This window comes from Stigmatopora argus, chromosome 10, assembly GCF_051989625.1.
Source record: "Stigmatopora argus isolate UIUO_Sarg chromosome 10, RoL_Sarg_1.0, whole genome shotgun sequence".
NCBI classification, from domain to species: Eukaryota; Metazoa; Chordata; class Actinopteri; order Syngnathiformes; family Syngnathidae; genus Stigmatopora; species Stigmatopora argus.
The window spans coordinates 205,512-219,921 of record NC_135396.1 but is presented as its reverse complement, the minus strand read 5'-3'; the positions used below and the strand labels follow the sequence as shown (position 1 = coordinate 219,921).

The window sequence follows — 14,410 nt, the reverse complement described above, 5'->3', positions numbered from 1 at the left end:
TCCTACATTTTTAATTCACATTTATACGGTGAAATATCCAAGCGGACAAAACTAAGAGGAAATGAAAAATAGCTTATTTTTTTCGCCCCCCTGAGTCAAAGCGATTGTGGTGTCCCGAACAGGCCGGTGGAGCGTTGCTGTTCTCCGACGACGCTCTGGGGGACCCGGGCGAGCTTTACGACCCGGCCTTCCTCCTTTCTCTGTTCGCCGCCGTCCTCCGACCGGGTGAGGCCGTTTTCCACGGGCGGCGGTGGCGATGTCGGCGGCGTCTCCCACGCTCCGCCCCTTTCCCACTGACTCCGATGTTTTCCACCCACCCCCAACAGAGTCGACGGTGAACTGCTCCAAATTCGTGTCGTCTCACGCGTTGGCTCTGAGCGTCTCGGCCCTGAGCAGCTACGACGTCTCGGCCAGAGCGGCGGCCTATCACGTGCTCGGCTGCTTCTGCCGCCACCTGGAGGCGGCCCGTTCCAAAGAGAAGAGGCTGGTACGTCCAAACCACGGCCGGCGTCCCAAATTGGACGGTCGTAAAGTGGAGCTTTTTGTGGGTTTTGTGGTCCCGTGGCAGCTGCTGTATCTCCTGGACTCGGTGAGGAAGGGAGTCCGGCGGCCCAATCAGCGTCTCCCTTTTCTGCTGACCACGTACATCGGCAAAGTGGCTCAACAAATGCTCAAACCCGGTGGGTCGGCCTTTGAACGTTGACGGAAACAAATCCCTTCCCGCCGTTGGATAGTCTAGCGTGGTCCCCATATAAATGGACCGACGGGGAAAAGGGAGCCGTGAATGTCGCTTGAGGTTTCATTTTGCGCCTTCTCCCTGCGTTCCCACAGAGGACCACATGTACGCTGTTATCAACCACTTCCTGCTGTCCCATCAGAATTTGGACATGAGGAGGGTTCCCGAGTTCTTCAAGCTCTTCTACAGCTTTGACCTCAAGGTGCGTCCGCGTCCGCCACCTCGGACACCGGCCGGCGCGCCCGCGAGCCTTAACGTTTGCCCCTTTTTGGGGGGGGGCCCCGCAGCACAAGTCGGAACGAGAGTGGATCCTGAACGTGCTGGAGGGAGGAGTAAGCGACGGCGACTCCTACCAAGTCTGCCAGCAGCAGGGCGTTTTTCACATCCTCCTGGCGTTTGCCAGTGGACCCTTGTGCGACCAACGCACGCAGGTATCCACCAAACAAAAACTCGGCCTCGGTACAACCGCGATGCAAAACATCATGACAAGGCTTTTTTTTGCCCCGTCCTCTCTGGCAGGAGCAAATCATCAGGGTGCTCCGTCGGGCGGCGAGCGTTACCAAAGCGGCGTACGACCTCTGCAAGAGCTGCGGCCTTCTCACCTGGATGATGCACACGCTTGAAAAAAGGTGAGGCGGGGCAAAGCCATTATGACAAGGTTTCCTCGCCGTTGGCTCGCCGCCACCATTCCACAGGCGCGTCCTGCCAAATAGGCTTCAGTGCTTTCGTCGGTTTTTTTTGGCAGGGACCTCGGCCCACACTTGCTGGGCTGCCTGGTGGATCTTCTCCAGGCGCTCTGGTTCACTAACCTGGGCAAGAAGGAGGAGCTCGCGGCCGCCTCTCCGGACTTGCGCAAATGTCTCCCGCTCACGCTGGTCAACGAATTCTTCTGCGCGGCTCTGAGCGTCATCCGACGCTTGGGGTAAGTGTTAAGAAAGGGCTTGGGGGGCGCCCCGCCGTGGGCGGCGGCCGACCCACCCTCTTCCGTCTTCCGGCAGGTCGGGCACCGAGGCCTCCCGCTCGCTGGCGTTTCTCCGCGTCCTGGCTTCCGTACTCCAGCACCGAGCCGACGCGTCGCGGGGCGCCGTCCCGACGGCGCTGGCCGTCCCGACGGCGCTGGCCGTCCCGTTGTCGTCCGCCGACGTTCTGGCCCTGCTGCGCTGCTGGAGCTCCGCCTCCGGCCGGGTGGCCCTCCCGGCCCGAATACGGGCCTTGGCCGAAAAGCACCGAGTGGAGGAATTGTCCGGTGAGTCCGAGGCGCTCGATGGACGATCGGAAGCGCTCCGTCATTTGTCTCTTTCGGCTCGAATCCAGGAGGGTCGGCGAAGGAGCGACCGCAGAGTCGAGCCGGCGCGCGAAAGGAAAAACTTGCACAAGTCAAGGAGGAGGAGGAGGAGAAGGAGGAGGAAGGTCGTCGGCGGCTCCTGATCGAGGGTCCGCCCATCCTCCTGGACATTTTTGCGCACTGGCGCCCGGAGGCGGGCGGGCTCGGCGCTCCCGCCCCGTTGGCGGCGGACACGGGGCGCCTCCTTGCCGAGCGCTCCCTGGAGTGGCTGCTGGGCGACGCCTACCGCGAGGACCGCGTGGGGACTTTCCTGCGTTGGTTGGAGGAGCGCGGAGAGTTGACGGACGCGCTCCGGGACCACCCCCGCGTCGGAGCAGACGTCCTGCGGCTCTACGGCCTGGCCTGCCGCCCGCCCCGAGGGGAAACCTTTCGCCGCTTCACCGACGTCATGACGCGCTCGCTGGAGAGGCGAGGACGTCTCCCCGAGGCGCTCCTTTCCGCTCGCCGGTCGGTGGACGCGTCCACGTGCGGTGAGTTGAATTAAGAAAGCACTGCGCCAAATCCTGACCTTCACTTTGTGTACACAGGGCCTATGTCCGATTATTATTGTTTTAATCCCCTCCCCTTTTAGATGCCGGTCTTGCCCTGCTGTCCATGTACATCCACGAAGCGTGGAGCGCAGCCTCCTCACCCCAACTCTTCCTGTCGCACGTCGCCAGGGTGGCGGCGAGCGAGCAGAAAGGTGGCCCGTCGGCCCTCCGAGCCATGTGTCGGGACATTTTGGACGCCGCCCAGGCGTGAGCGCCACGTGACGTCATTTTGTGAGAAGTGGGATTTTTACAGCGGAAGAAATGATTTTTATTTGTGTAATGACCAACGTTCATATTAAAGTGGATGACGTGTGCCTCCTCTGACTTCTCCTTTGGCTGCGTCTCCTGCAATCAATGAAACGGAATGAGTCAGCTGCGTTCTCGCACGTCTATTTCATCGTGATTAACTAACTCAAATCAGAAAGTGACCTAGAAATCCATAAATGCGCAATAATGCAGAGGACATGACTTGTTCATTGATCTCCCCCTAAATGAGGTTGCAATTGTGTCACTCACCAAGACGAGCGGCCGCCACCGCCGCTCGACATGAGATTGAGGATGAAGAAGAGCATCCCCACGAAGGCCGCCAGAGTGATCCAAAAGATGATCACGACGGAATCTGAAATGGGCCGTGAATAAAGTGACTCAAGCGGGAAAATGAAAAGTAAAACCATGGGACTTACATTTGTGATATTTCAATTTGCTGGCATCCACGACGACTGGATCCACGTAGCCATAATAATATTCCCACCCGGCAAAGCTGGAGTTTTCCATGGCCGTCTAATTTTGGATGACGATGCCGTCCTTGCCAATGTTTGGACTGAGCCGACCAGTCATGTTGTCCTAACGCAAAGTTGTCCTCGACTCCAAGTAGGCGGGACGTGGTTGCCTCTCTCTTTTCTTTACAACATGTATTTTGTATTTCATTGAAATGATTGCATTCTCTGCTCCTTTAAAGACAAATTGGTGGCTCACATGTCTAGTTTTGAACTGGGTTGGCATTGATGGCCAATTCATTTTTTTTCTGGGAGGGGTGGCAGCGATCAAAGAACGGTGAGAAAGCTCGATTCGACCCAAAAAAACCTCTGGTTCGTCTATCACCGTCTTTTAAAGGAGGCTCTCAATCCGTTGCAATCCAACCTCCAGCCTGACGGTGGCGCGTGTCGCCTTGAGTGCCTTGTTGCCACCTGCTAATGTACTTCGAAGAAAGACGTCGGATGACTCGCTGTGACGTCGATCACTTGTTAGTGCTTATCACGCGGCTAAACGGAGCTAAATGATGTCATTTTCGAGGGGGAAACACACTCGTTTTACTTTCGCTTTCGAGTGAGTAAATTATCGGTCGGTTTGTGTCCCCAAATAAAGAAGAATGGAAGCGGTCAGCGCCTTCAATTCGGAGGTAAAGTTTGTTCGTGTCCGCAAGGGCAGCCGGCGGAAGCTAATGCTTCAACTGCATATGTAACGTCTTAAATATCTAAAACGTGGTTGGTTTCAAGTTAAATGTTGATGTTTCAATGTGCAGCGTTGCTTAAAATTGACGATACAATATCATTTATAACGACTAACACTCTTGTGTTTGTCAGCCCGTCGAATAAGGTCTTTAGCCTCCGGTGCTAAACGAGGTTGCTAGCTTCCCAACCAACGCAGGCCGCGTTTGACTTTATCATTCTTTTTACAGTTTTCTTTGAACATAGCCGCCCTTTTTAAACGTACCCATTTTTTTTACTGCGCAAATGTCATTTTGGGCTCATTTTAAACAACTGAACGAAATTCCGCCGAACACTTTAACGTTACTTTTTCTAATGTGGCGCAGTTGTAGTTTGTAGCGGCGCTCTTAAGGAAAACGATAATATGGCAAGAATGCATTTAAACGCGAGTTGTCTCGTTTAGCCTTAACACCTGTATTTTACACGTTTTATGTCGTAAGAGTCGTAATCTAGTTGCTATTTAAGCGAATCAAATTAGCGCGGCCGTATTTGCGTGCAAATGGAAAACCGCTATCGCCGCGATTTGGGCTTTGCGAGAGATTTTCCTCTGAGCTTTTGTTTCCTTCATCAGCTCTTCTCCATGAACGAGATGCAGCCTCCGATATCTCGAGCCAAGATGATGGCCGTCACTAAGTTGGCCATCAAAGCCATCAAGGTACGATCGAAAACGACAGCGGTCTTGGAGACGGATATCGGCCATTTTTGTTTTTTAATCTCCAACAGCTCTTCAAACACGTCGTCCAGATCGTCGAAAAGTTTATCAAGCGGGTACGTGTTCTGTCCCGTTGCGTAGATTTGGCCACTAGTGGTCCTAAAAATATGTCAGTTGTTGCCTTGACAAGGTTTATTTATTTTGAAATGTTCTTTTCGCCAGTGTAAACCAGAGCTAAAAGTGCCGGGCTTGTACGTGGTGGACTCCATCGTGCGTCAGTCGCGTCATCAGTTCGGAGTAGAAAAGGATGTCTTCGGGCCACGCTTCTTGAAAAACTTTTCAGAGACCTTCCAGAACCTTTTACTCTGCCCGGAAGACGACAAGGTAGCCCGTCGCCTTGCCCAAACTGCACCGAATGCCGGATTGAATTTCTCGTCTCTTGGTCAGGCCAAAATTGTCCGGGTGTTGAACCTGTGGCAGAAGAATGCCATGTTTGACATGGACATCATTCAGCCTCTGATGGACATGGCAAATGAAGCCCTGCAGACTCAACCCTTGGGTGAGTGGAGAAAAAAAATCACCAAAACAAAATATTCTTTTAGGGGTTTTTTTTTTTTTTTTTTTTAAAGATCTGATTGAATTTTTCCCCCACTGTCAAAGAATGTAAATCGCTCAAAATATTGGATTTGTTTAGACGTTTTTTTTAATGCTTAAAGTAAATATTGCACAACACATTTTTCTGGACATTTCTGAAATTCCGAAAAAAAAAACAAATATGATGGACTTTTAATTAGGTCGCAGAGTAGCGTCATGCTAATCCTATTAAGGCCAACAGACACCCAATCCAGTTTGCCCTCTGGATCAAAACGCATTGGATGTCTATTGCTGACGGTGGCGGCCCAAAAATGAAAAACGCTTGTATTAGCTTAAAACCGTCACCGAGATTGCGCTAAATGCTAAGATTGTACCCCGTTTTGCCCCCCTCGCGAACAGTTGCCGCAGAGCCGCAAGCACAATTTTCGGCAGAGCCCCCCGCGGCCCCGCCTTTGTCTCAGATGTCCGATTCCGACGCTCTGGCCGCCGTGGCCCAACTGTTCCAGTCCCCGCACGGTCACGAGGTGAGGATAGGCTCTCTACTCCTAAATTGCTGCTAGGCACAAATCGCTCCAAAAAAGTCAACTAATCTGAAAAATGCACTCTGTCGGGTCGCACCATACATACCTCAAAGGCGCCCAAGATCAGTTCTTTTTTGTTATTTTTCCCGTAGATTCAAAGAATGCTTGAAAATTGGCAGCAAGCGGAGAAGATGCGGGCGGCGGGCGCCACCAACGGGCCGGACGCCGCCCCGGGGAACGTGCCCCTCCCCGTCGTGCAAGAAGATGGGAGCGCCCCGGCGGAGGTACGCCAGTCACCCGCCGGGCTTCCGTTCCATTGGCCGAAGAAGCGTGGGGGGGAACGCAATCATGGGAATAAAGCATTTCTCACCAAGTGTGTGCCCGATTTCCGCAGAACCTACTGGGCCGCTTTGATTACGACGCCGAACTCGGCGGGGAAGTCGCCGCGCCGAACCCGGCGACGGGCTCTTTGTGAGTGAGCCTATTCTGACACCGAGGCCATTCAAAGAATAAAATGGAAAAACCATTGAAAGATGGGAAATGGCTCAGGCAAATGAAATTGTTGTGCTTCCAGCGGCGTCGGTGGCGTCGGACAGATGCACAACGTGGCCGCTCTTCCTCCATTGGTAGCGGGACACGGACACGACGCGGGCGGCTTCGAGGTAGTTGCCCTTTTTTGCTTCTTTTGCTCCCATTGACACCAATAGACGTTCAAAATTAAAAAACGGAAAATTGGACAATGGAGTACAAACATTTTGGAAAACTTTGAAATTAACATGACAAATGCCAGTTTTTTTTTTTTTAAATATAAGAGATCATTATTAGGAGACATTGAAAGCCTCCTCTTATTTACAAATTGGATTGTTTCTAAATGTTGAATTTCTTTTGATTTTCCTCCTTTCTAGCTGTATTTAGTGTTGTTGTTTTTCTACGTACTTGAACAATGCGTTTGTCCAATTTCAATTTGTGCATTGAGGACTTTGGGTAAATGAAAAATAAAATCAATGTTTCCATGGCCAGTGCGGCGGCATCGGGGGCAGTGGCGTGGCGAGTCTTGGCGAGCGTCTCTCCTTTCCCGGCCCGTACCATTACAGAGACGAGTCCGCGTCACGCCGCGTAAGCCTGCCGAAAAACGAGAGTAAGGTGAGCAAAATGGAGCTCTGTTGATTTTTGCCCTCCGATAGGCCCAGCCGACGGAGGATCTGTCCTCGCGGAGACCCAGAGTCTATGGCGGGAGAAGCAGATCTCGCTCTCGGTAAGAGCCCATTGGTTCCTTCCAAGTGCTTTGGTTGTCCTTTTTTTTTTTTTTGAAGCTAATGCCAGCTTTTGGCCGTGTTTCTTGACATTGGGCTCCACCCAGATCTCCCAGGAGAAGATCGCCGCCACCGCCGCGCTCCCGAAGGCGCTGGGGCTCCAGATCGCGCTCGGCCGACCGCCGCCGCCGCTCCCCCCTGCGCACCGTCGAAGAGCGCCGGCGAGACAGGGAGCGCCGGCAGAAGGGGCTGCCGGCCTTCAAGAGCAAGATGCTTTGCGGTGGGTCGGTGGGCGGGCGGGCGGGGCCTTGCGTCAAACACACACTATGATTTGTGTGGCCGTCCATTTTTATTGGAGGCAGGACGGCCCTGCCCAAAAGTGGTCACCAGCTCATTTGTTTATGCCGCTACGTGGTGTTGTTTTTGCTTTTTCAGTGTGCACCACTACGTTATGGCTCGGTCAGCTGGACAAGAAAACCCAAGAGTCGGACGTGGTGTCCCTCCTGGAGGAGTTTGGTCAGATCCAGTCCGTCAACGTAAGCGCCCGCGCTTCTCTTTCAAAAGAAAAAGAAATCCGCTCCCCGAAGCCGTGGGTAAAAAGGTCCGTGGCGGATGGGCTTTTCTTTTGCCTCTCCAGATGATCCCTCCGAGGGGTTGCGCCTACGCCGTGATGGTCCACAGATTGGACGCCTACACGGCTCTCAACAAGCTCAGTCGCGGCTCCTTTAAAGTCAACGGGAAGTTGGTCAAGGTACGGCTAGCTTAGCCCTCGCTTGCCATCGGGCGCCGTGGCCAAGAAATCCCACACTAGTAGTAGGCTTGCTTGCCAGTTAGCCTCTTTTTGAGACATTGGCCCGGGCCAGCACGCTTCATCTTCAATTTGAGTAGATAATGGAAAAGTGGAATGGGTCTGGAGCTTTTTTTTTTTTTTTGCCATTTCTCCCAGGTGGCGTGGGCTTTTAACAAAGGCTTGAAGCGCACTCACAAGAAGTTTTGGGACGTGGACCAAGGAGTCACCTACATCCCCTGGGACCAAGTCAAAGGCGACGAACTGGAAAGCTACCAGGATGGCGGAATGCTGGACCCCGACACGCTAAAAGAAGGTAAAGTCGAGTTGGATTATTTTGCCCCCTTTTCCGGCCATTTTCCATTCTCACCCGGTTGGTTTGCCGTCGCGCAGAGTGGAAAAAAAGTCTGGAGCTCAACAGGCCGCGCCCGGAAACGGCGGTGGCCGTGCTTCCAGAGACGACGACGACAGAAAACGGCCTCTCGGGAACGACGGGGAGCGCCGAGACTCCGATTCAGGTAACGTCAATGTCTTTCCCGGCCGTCTTTTCTCTCGCTGCCCAAGCTCGTGACGTGTTGGGGGAAATAAAATGTAGCTTCTCTCTCACGAGCACTGGCGCTCATGTGAATCATTCTTTCACGAGAGGAATTTTACAAATGCCGGATGCCGTCAAACGTCTTTATGACTTCACCCCCCCCAAAAAAGGCGTCCGTGGGGTCGTCATGGCCAAGAATCGTCTTTGCGTCGGAAGGCGTGGAGATGTAGCGATTTTTAGAGCGCAAAATTAGGCGGGAGGTACGCCGGCCGGCACGTCGGAAAACCCACGCGACCCGACGTCGAAGTGGCGTCAATCAGTCCGTGTTTTTCTCCGATACTTGAGCTAGCACGGAAATCCCCTCCAAACGGCGTGGATCGCTTTCTCTTCTTCTTCTTCTTCTTCTTCAACTCGGCGTGTCTTGGAGCAAGGGGTGTGCCAGCGCCATTTTTTACCCGTAAAAACGCAGCCAATATCTAGCTTGTATCATTTGTACGTACGCCGAGCTGGCCTCATTTTGGGCTGAAACGTCCTAATGGCCCCCATTTTTGCTGGATTTCACCCAAACTAAGAATGTCTCTTAATATTTGTGTGCCACACAAAGCAGAAACGGAGGAGCGATTGAGATGTCCAGCCCTAAAGTCTTAATGTGTTAAAATGGGCTTGTTGCAAAGACAATGTTTTGAATATCTAGGATTCTGCTCCCATTCATCGACTGAAACCACCGTTTGTAATATTGTTGATTTGACCCCGGAGAAGTACTGTTGACGTGACTCGCGCCACCTCGCGTTGAAGTTGAGAAGTGCCACCCACTGTAGCTTCTTGTGCAGGACCTTTTATGTCCTTTTGGACACCCCTGCTTTAACTCATCGTCTCCCACTAACAATGAGACCTTCGATTTTCGGGCGACCGGCTCGTCTTTTGTGTCCAATCCCTGCAGTTTGGGGGCGGCGACATATTGGACATCTTGTGACTCGAGAATAATGGGCTTGTGTTTCCTTTGCGACTCTGCTGTAGTGAGTTTTTAACAAAGCAAACGGTCTTTTAAGTCTTTTTTAATGTCGGAAACCCGCTAATAGCGCGTGTCGTCGCTCAGTCACTGCGGAAACCTTTTGACACCCGTTGGGATATCCCGTGGCAGATAAACAGCGGCAAAAGGGCACGCTCGCTCGCCACCTTTGGACATTCACAATGGTGAAAACTGTCATGTCAATTGTTGGCACTTGCGCCGGCCATCTTTTGTCCCGGACTCCGACAGGTAAAACACGCGCGGATCCCCAGACTCCCAAACACGGAGAACCCCAAGCGAGCGGCGCTAAAGCCCGACAAATTTGCACCCGTTTCCGCTTCGTCATTGACGTTCTCGCATCTACTAAGGATCTCGCCGCCGCCTTCCGTCTTTCGGGCGGCAACGGGGAAATAGCGACAAATTGGACGGCACGCGGGCACAGGACGGCCCCGTTCGCGACCCGCCGGAGGACACCTCTACGGCGGGACCGTATGGAAAGTCCGAGTTGACCAAAAGGAGCTCCCGCAAAGCAAGGCCATCGGTAAGATTGCGAAAGTACGGACACCTTATTTTCCATCTCGGTGCCGAATCCGGCGGCAAAAAGTCGGCCGACGTTAGCCCCGGGGGGCGAAATTGTTTCAAAGAAAAGGCCCACCGCATCATCGGGGCATGTCCTCTCTGTGAAGATATTTAGCGCTGGCTTTTCCGGTCCTCCGCGTAAATGTCGAGCACAGGCCTTTCGGGAACTGGTCGAGCTTGAGAAAAAGGACGTCACGCCTTCATCTGGGCCACCAAAAGATGTAACCCCGCAGGCACGCACGCACGCCAATTAGGCCGCGGATCGGTCGTGAGTTGACCGGCCCTCTTATTCTGGCCCGTGGGGAAAGTCAGCTCAAAGGGATGCTCTTGAATTCCCATTTCAGGAAACGCTGTCTCGCTGCAGGGGCGCTTCTATTGGGGTGGGTTGCGGGGGCGTGCCATGTGGGAGGGGAAAACCAATAAGCAATGGCTCGCTTGCCTTTAGCATTTAAGAATATGCTAAAGTGACCATACATTATTAGGATTTAGGGGAAAATTCACTCATTAGATTTTTGTTTCTGTTGAGTCCAATCCAGAAAAATATCAGAGTTGGGCGTACTGGCACGCGTATCTGCGCCAGTGCGACGCTGACCGCTGAAATGAGTGACGCATTTTCCATTGGGGCAAAGGGAGTAGGAGGCTAACGTTTGGCAGCTTAGTAAACATACCCACGTCAGCACCCAAATTGAAATGTCTTGTCTGCTCAAGTATGAATCTGACCACAAGTGGCTCTTCTAGCTTGTTCTAAAAAGTATTTTCGGGAGCTAACGCTTTGAGAAGTGCGAGCGCACTAAGAAAAAGCCAAGTAACAAATCTGTAACCAACTCTGGCCGGGTTGGACTCCAATGTAAAAAAAAAAAAGCCGTTTGGGGGGGGGGTTGTTGCGTGCCCAGCAGCCTGGAACCAACAAAGTCAAAGCGTCGTGGCGTGCCGTCAAAGACCAGGATCCCGGCCGCGGGATCAACGGGACCACGGCGGCTGCGACGGGACCAGAGCAGTCCGGTAAGAGCCGACAACCCCCCCTTCCGTCTTGCCCTGCCCGCGCGCTAAAGTAAGCCTTCCTATTGCGCCCCAGCTCCAAATCTCAATGACGTCCGTCAATTTGGAGACTTCATGGCCTCCTCCAGCCACAATGACTAACTCAAAGGGCATAGGTGTCATTTCTAAACGGAAGGGGAAAAATGGCATTTCCAGAAATGCAACACGTATTGATTTTACCGTCGGTGTCAAACGGGAGGCTCGGGGGCCAGATGTGGTCCAGCGCTTTGCTTTGGCTCGGCCCGAAAAGTCCAAGTGGTGTTTTCCACCTAAAGTAATGTCACATTTTGGGCACCCAGAACTTGGACAATATTCTTTTGTGGCTTATTTTTGAATGTGTTAAATCAGGAATATTGACGCTTGATCCAAAATTGATGAAAAAAATATGACGCCTTCACCTTTTTTTAAATTAAAATAAAACGAATAGGATAGATAACAACGGAAAATGGATTTTTAATTTAATGTCATTTTAAAAAAAATAATAATGACATGATAAAGGCAGTCTTTTCCATGAAATGGATGTTTAATTCCTTGGATTGAATAAGAACGTTAGGGCTGTGGCAGCAAATAAATGTCCCCAGTTGAAATCCAAATTGAAATTGATAGTGAAAGTTTCAGAGGTTAGAGTATACTCGTACACGGCAGCACAAAGGAAGAATGCCCGCTTGCCATTTGGAACTTTCGGTCTTGGGCGCTAGCCACGTTTCCGCCGTGCTGTCCCATTTTCAAAGAGACTGTGGTGCGGATTCCCCCGAAAAGGGACAGTCGGGTGGACGCACGCATGCACGGCCGGACCGCCGTCTTTTCTCCACGAGCCTGATTGCCCGCACTTTTTGGCAGGTGGGGGTTGTTTGGGGGGGAGGGTCTCCCATTTGATATTCCCTCAATGGCTCGGTTGCAACAGGCATGAGAGGGAATCTAATTCCGGGGTAGCCGTATTCACTTCATGTATCTGCCATTGACAGCGATACACGTCCAAAACGTTTGGACAGTGGGGGGAGCCCATTCGCCTTGTTTTCTGCCACATTTCGATTCAGAGTTCCTGATAGGGATTTTAAAAAGCTATTCAAATGTGTGTTGGATGTTTCTTCATTGTTTTCCAAAAACGAAGAAGGCTGATGGACTATCAAAAGCAGGACCCTTCATTTGCCAAAAGCCGCGGCTGCCGTGGATGTCCAATCCGTTTGCCTGCCCTGGCGGCATACAGAGAGATTGGCAGGAAGTGACCTGTGAGTAGCCCAAGTGAAGAAGAAGGCCAGCGTAAAGGAAATCCCCGACGGCAATAGGCGGGCGGCGTCCCATTCCTTTGGGCTGTCTGGGAGGGGCCAACAAACGCTCGGCAGCTCTTTCCGACGTCGACGTGGTCGTCCCGTCCGTTTGGAGCGCCGGGCCGACCGTGTGTGAATGAACGTTACTTCTTTTCAATCCAATTCAAAGTCACCAAATGGAAAGCTCCCGCTTCCCAGGGATTGGACGTCCGGCACCGTCGATGGACTCGTTCCCTCTCGCCGTCGAGTTTATCTCTCGTTGAGGTCCGTTTCAAGTGGGAGGGTCGGCGCTAGGCGTCCGTCCTGGATGCCTAGTGCCGAGTTTAAAAAAAAAAAAAGTTCTTCCTCTGGCCAACACGCACTCTCACCCTGGGTAAAGCATTCCATGGTGGGGCGGCAAGTGCGGGTGCAAGTGCGGGTGCTGGTCCCAAGCCATCAAGAGGACACACTTTGACCATGCCCACTTGCGTGCTGCCACCCAGGTTCGCTTTGATTCCGTTTGGTTCACAAGTGGGTCATGGGTGGTGGGCCCCACCCAAATTATTATTATTTTTTTGAATAGGTCATTTCATTTCCAACCCCGCTTTGTTTTTGGATTCCGATTTACAAAATGGAGGCCTCGGCCTGTTGCCCTGCAAAAAAAGAAGTGTATTTTGACAAATGTCATTGCGTTTGTGTCCGCCGCCGGCGGGCCCTTGATTTTGTGGTCCTTCAAAGTGCATCTTTGTGTTTTGTGCAGCAGGTGCCGGCAGGTCCGCTTCCCTTTTCGCCGTTGACGCCGCCGGCGATGGCGTCGGCGCCAGCAGCTTTCGCCGTCCCGCTGGAGTTGGCGGGCAACAGCACAGGTAGCCCATTTCCTCTATCTCCTCCTTAACATATTTTTGGGGGAAATAAAAAAACAGCAGAGCAAAAAATGGACCTCCATCACAGAAAGTGTCCTGTTAATCCTCCTCCGGGTCACAAAAAAAGGCAAAGCAAATATTGACAGTTTATTCCTTTGTTTCCATAAGTGTTAAGAAAGCTAAACACATTTTTTTGTTTAAATTGTAATATCACAGTGATGCTTTACCTGTTTTCAATCTATATCCTGCACTACATTTTCTGGGTTAAAATGGGGGAAAAAATACAAATGACTATGAATTAAAGGATGGATAGACTTTTCAAATAAACGTCCATTCATTTGCTCGATTGATTGGCGGCCCTTGTCGACCTGTCACTGAGCCGTCCAATCCATTGCGACCGACCGGGTGGGTGCCAAGATTTGCCATTTGTCCCCACTCTATAGTTTCCTTTTGGTTTTGAATTGTTGATAGCAGTTAGTTCCCAGTGTGTTTAGCAGCCAACCTTCCAATCCATCTCCTTCATTTTTTCTTTTCCCCGCAGCCGTCCAATCTACGAGCGCCGAGCCCCACCCGCCGCCGTTCCCCCGACTGGGCTCCCCGCCGCTGCCGCCGCCGCCGCCGTTCCCCCGGCTGGGTTCCCCGCCGCCGGCGCTCTCCCGATTGGGCTCCCCGCCACAGCCTCCGCCGGCGTCCCCGACCGCAACGGCGAACCTCCCTCCTCAGCGCTTCCTCCCGCCCCTCGCCGCGCCCGGAGGACCCCCCTTCCCCTCGGAGAGATTCCGTCCGCCGTTCCCCCCCCGCGGACCCCCTTTCACGCGGCCGGAGGGCGCGACGTCGCCCCCTTCCAGATGGAGGTTTGTCGGACCACCTCGCCACACCCTCCGGGGGGGCTGGTGAGAAAGAAAGACCCCCCCCGACCTGGCTTGTCATTTTGTACATTTGAACAATGAGCGGCTCTGACCACGGACGGACGGACCGATGGACTGATTGGACGTCTAGGGCCGTCGACGGCAGGGAATGGCTCCAATTCAGTTGTGTTGAAGTCTTCTTGAGTTTGATGGGAAAAGTAAAAGAGCTGTGGCGTTTCTGGCGCCCTGTGGCGGCCAAGAAACGTGATCACGAGCATCGCATCATTTAAAAAAAAAACACGTTTTCTACTACTGGCTATAATTTCGATGTTTCATATGCAAACGGCGCCATGTTTGAATTAAACGCCCGATTTTGATCAAATCGA

At 52.5% G+C, this 14,410-nt stretch overlaps 3 protein-coding genes across 4 annotated transcripts in view; 2 read left to right on the top strand and 1 right to left on the bottom strand.

Moving 5' to 3' along the window:
- Nucleotides 1-2,925, top strand: part of urb1 (URB1 ribosome biogenesis homolog) — a 19,388-nt gene extending 16,463 nt beyond the window's left edge. The window contains exons 32-41 of the mRNA XM_077610707.1: nt 123-225; nt 327-487; nt 569-680; nt 832-938; nt 1,024-1,167; nt 1,256-1,365; nt 1,482-1,658; nt 1,735-1,982; nt 2,051-2,551; nt 2,653-2,925. Coding sequence (XP_077466833.1) covers nt 123-225; nt 327-487; nt 569-680; nt 832-938; nt 1,024-1,167; nt 1,256-1,365; nt 1,482-1,658; nt 1,735-1,982; nt 2,051-2,551; nt 2,653-2,822 — 1,833 coding nt within the window. The 3' untranslated portion in view covers nt 2,823-2,925. The remainder of the gene's footprint in view (nt 1-122; nt 226-326; nt 488-568; nt 681-831; nt 939-1,023; nt 1,168-1,255; nt 1,366-1,481; nt 1,659-1,734; nt 1,983-2,050; nt 2,552-2,652) is intronic.
- On the bottom strand, nt 2,617-3,782 carry mrap (melanocortin 2 receptor accessory protein). Its single transcript, XM_077610768.1, has 3 exons — nt 3,295-3,782; nt 3,128-3,230; nt 2,617-2,956 (listed from the first exon to the last, which is right to left on the bottom strand). Exons 1-3 carry the CDS (start codon nt 3,383-3,385, stop codon nt 2,902-2,904), a joined length of 249 nt encoding a protein of 82 aa, XP_077466894.1. The 5' UTR covers nt 3,386-3,782; the 3' UTR covers nt 2,617-2,901.
- Nucleotides 3,768-14,410, top strand: LOC144083163 (SR-related and CTD-associated factor 4-like). Of its 2 annotated transcripts, none has more exons than XM_077610721.1 (18): nt 3,768-4,010; nt 4,670-4,753; nt 4,822-4,866; nt 4,973-5,134; nt 5,198-5,309; nt 5,744-5,868; nt 6,018-6,149; nt 6,260-6,336; nt 6,440-6,527; nt 6,886-6,981; nt 7,050-7,120; nt 7,226-7,398; nt 7,554-7,654; nt 7,756-7,869; nt 8,065-8,221; nt 8,299-8,423; nt 13,077-13,179; nt 13,718-14,410. In XM_077610721.1, exons 1-18 carry the CDS (start codon nt 3,981-3,983, stop codon nt 14,071-14,073), a joined length of 2,151 nt encoding a protein of 716 aa, XP_077466847.1. In that variant the 5' UTR covers nt 3,768-3,980; the 3' UTR covers nt 14,074-14,410. The 2 variants fall into 2 exon arrangements, with proteins under 2 accessions (XP_077466847.1, XP_077466846.1); XM_077610720.1 differs by having other exon boundaries at nt 13,074-13,179.

Bases quoted from the DNA above. Each gene is read 5' to 3' on its own strand.
- LOC144083163 (XM_077610720.1), top strand. From the start codon at position 3,981: ATGGAAGCGGTCAGCGCCTTCAATTCGGAG. The intron at 6,528-6,885 runs GTAGTTGCCCTT...TTCCATGGCCAG, and splicing joins ACGACGCGGGCGGCTTCGAG to TGCGGCGGCATCGGGGGCAG. The intron at 8,424-13,073 runs GTAACGTCAATG...TGTTTTGTGCAG, and splicing joins GCGCCGAGACTCCGATTCAG to CAGGTGCCGGCAGGTCCGCT.
- mrap (XM_077610768.1), bottom strand. From the start codon at position 3,385: ATGGAAAACTCCAGCTTTGCCGGGTGGGAATATTATTATGGCTACGTG. The intron at 3,231-3,294 runs GTAAGTCCCATG...GGCCCATTTCAG, and splicing joins CAAATTGAAATATCACAAAT to ATTCCGTCGTGATCATCTTT. The intron at 2,957-3,127 runs GTGAGTGACACA...CATTGATTGCAG, and splicing joins GGTGGCGGCCGCTCGTCTTG to GAGACGCAGCCAAAGGAGAA.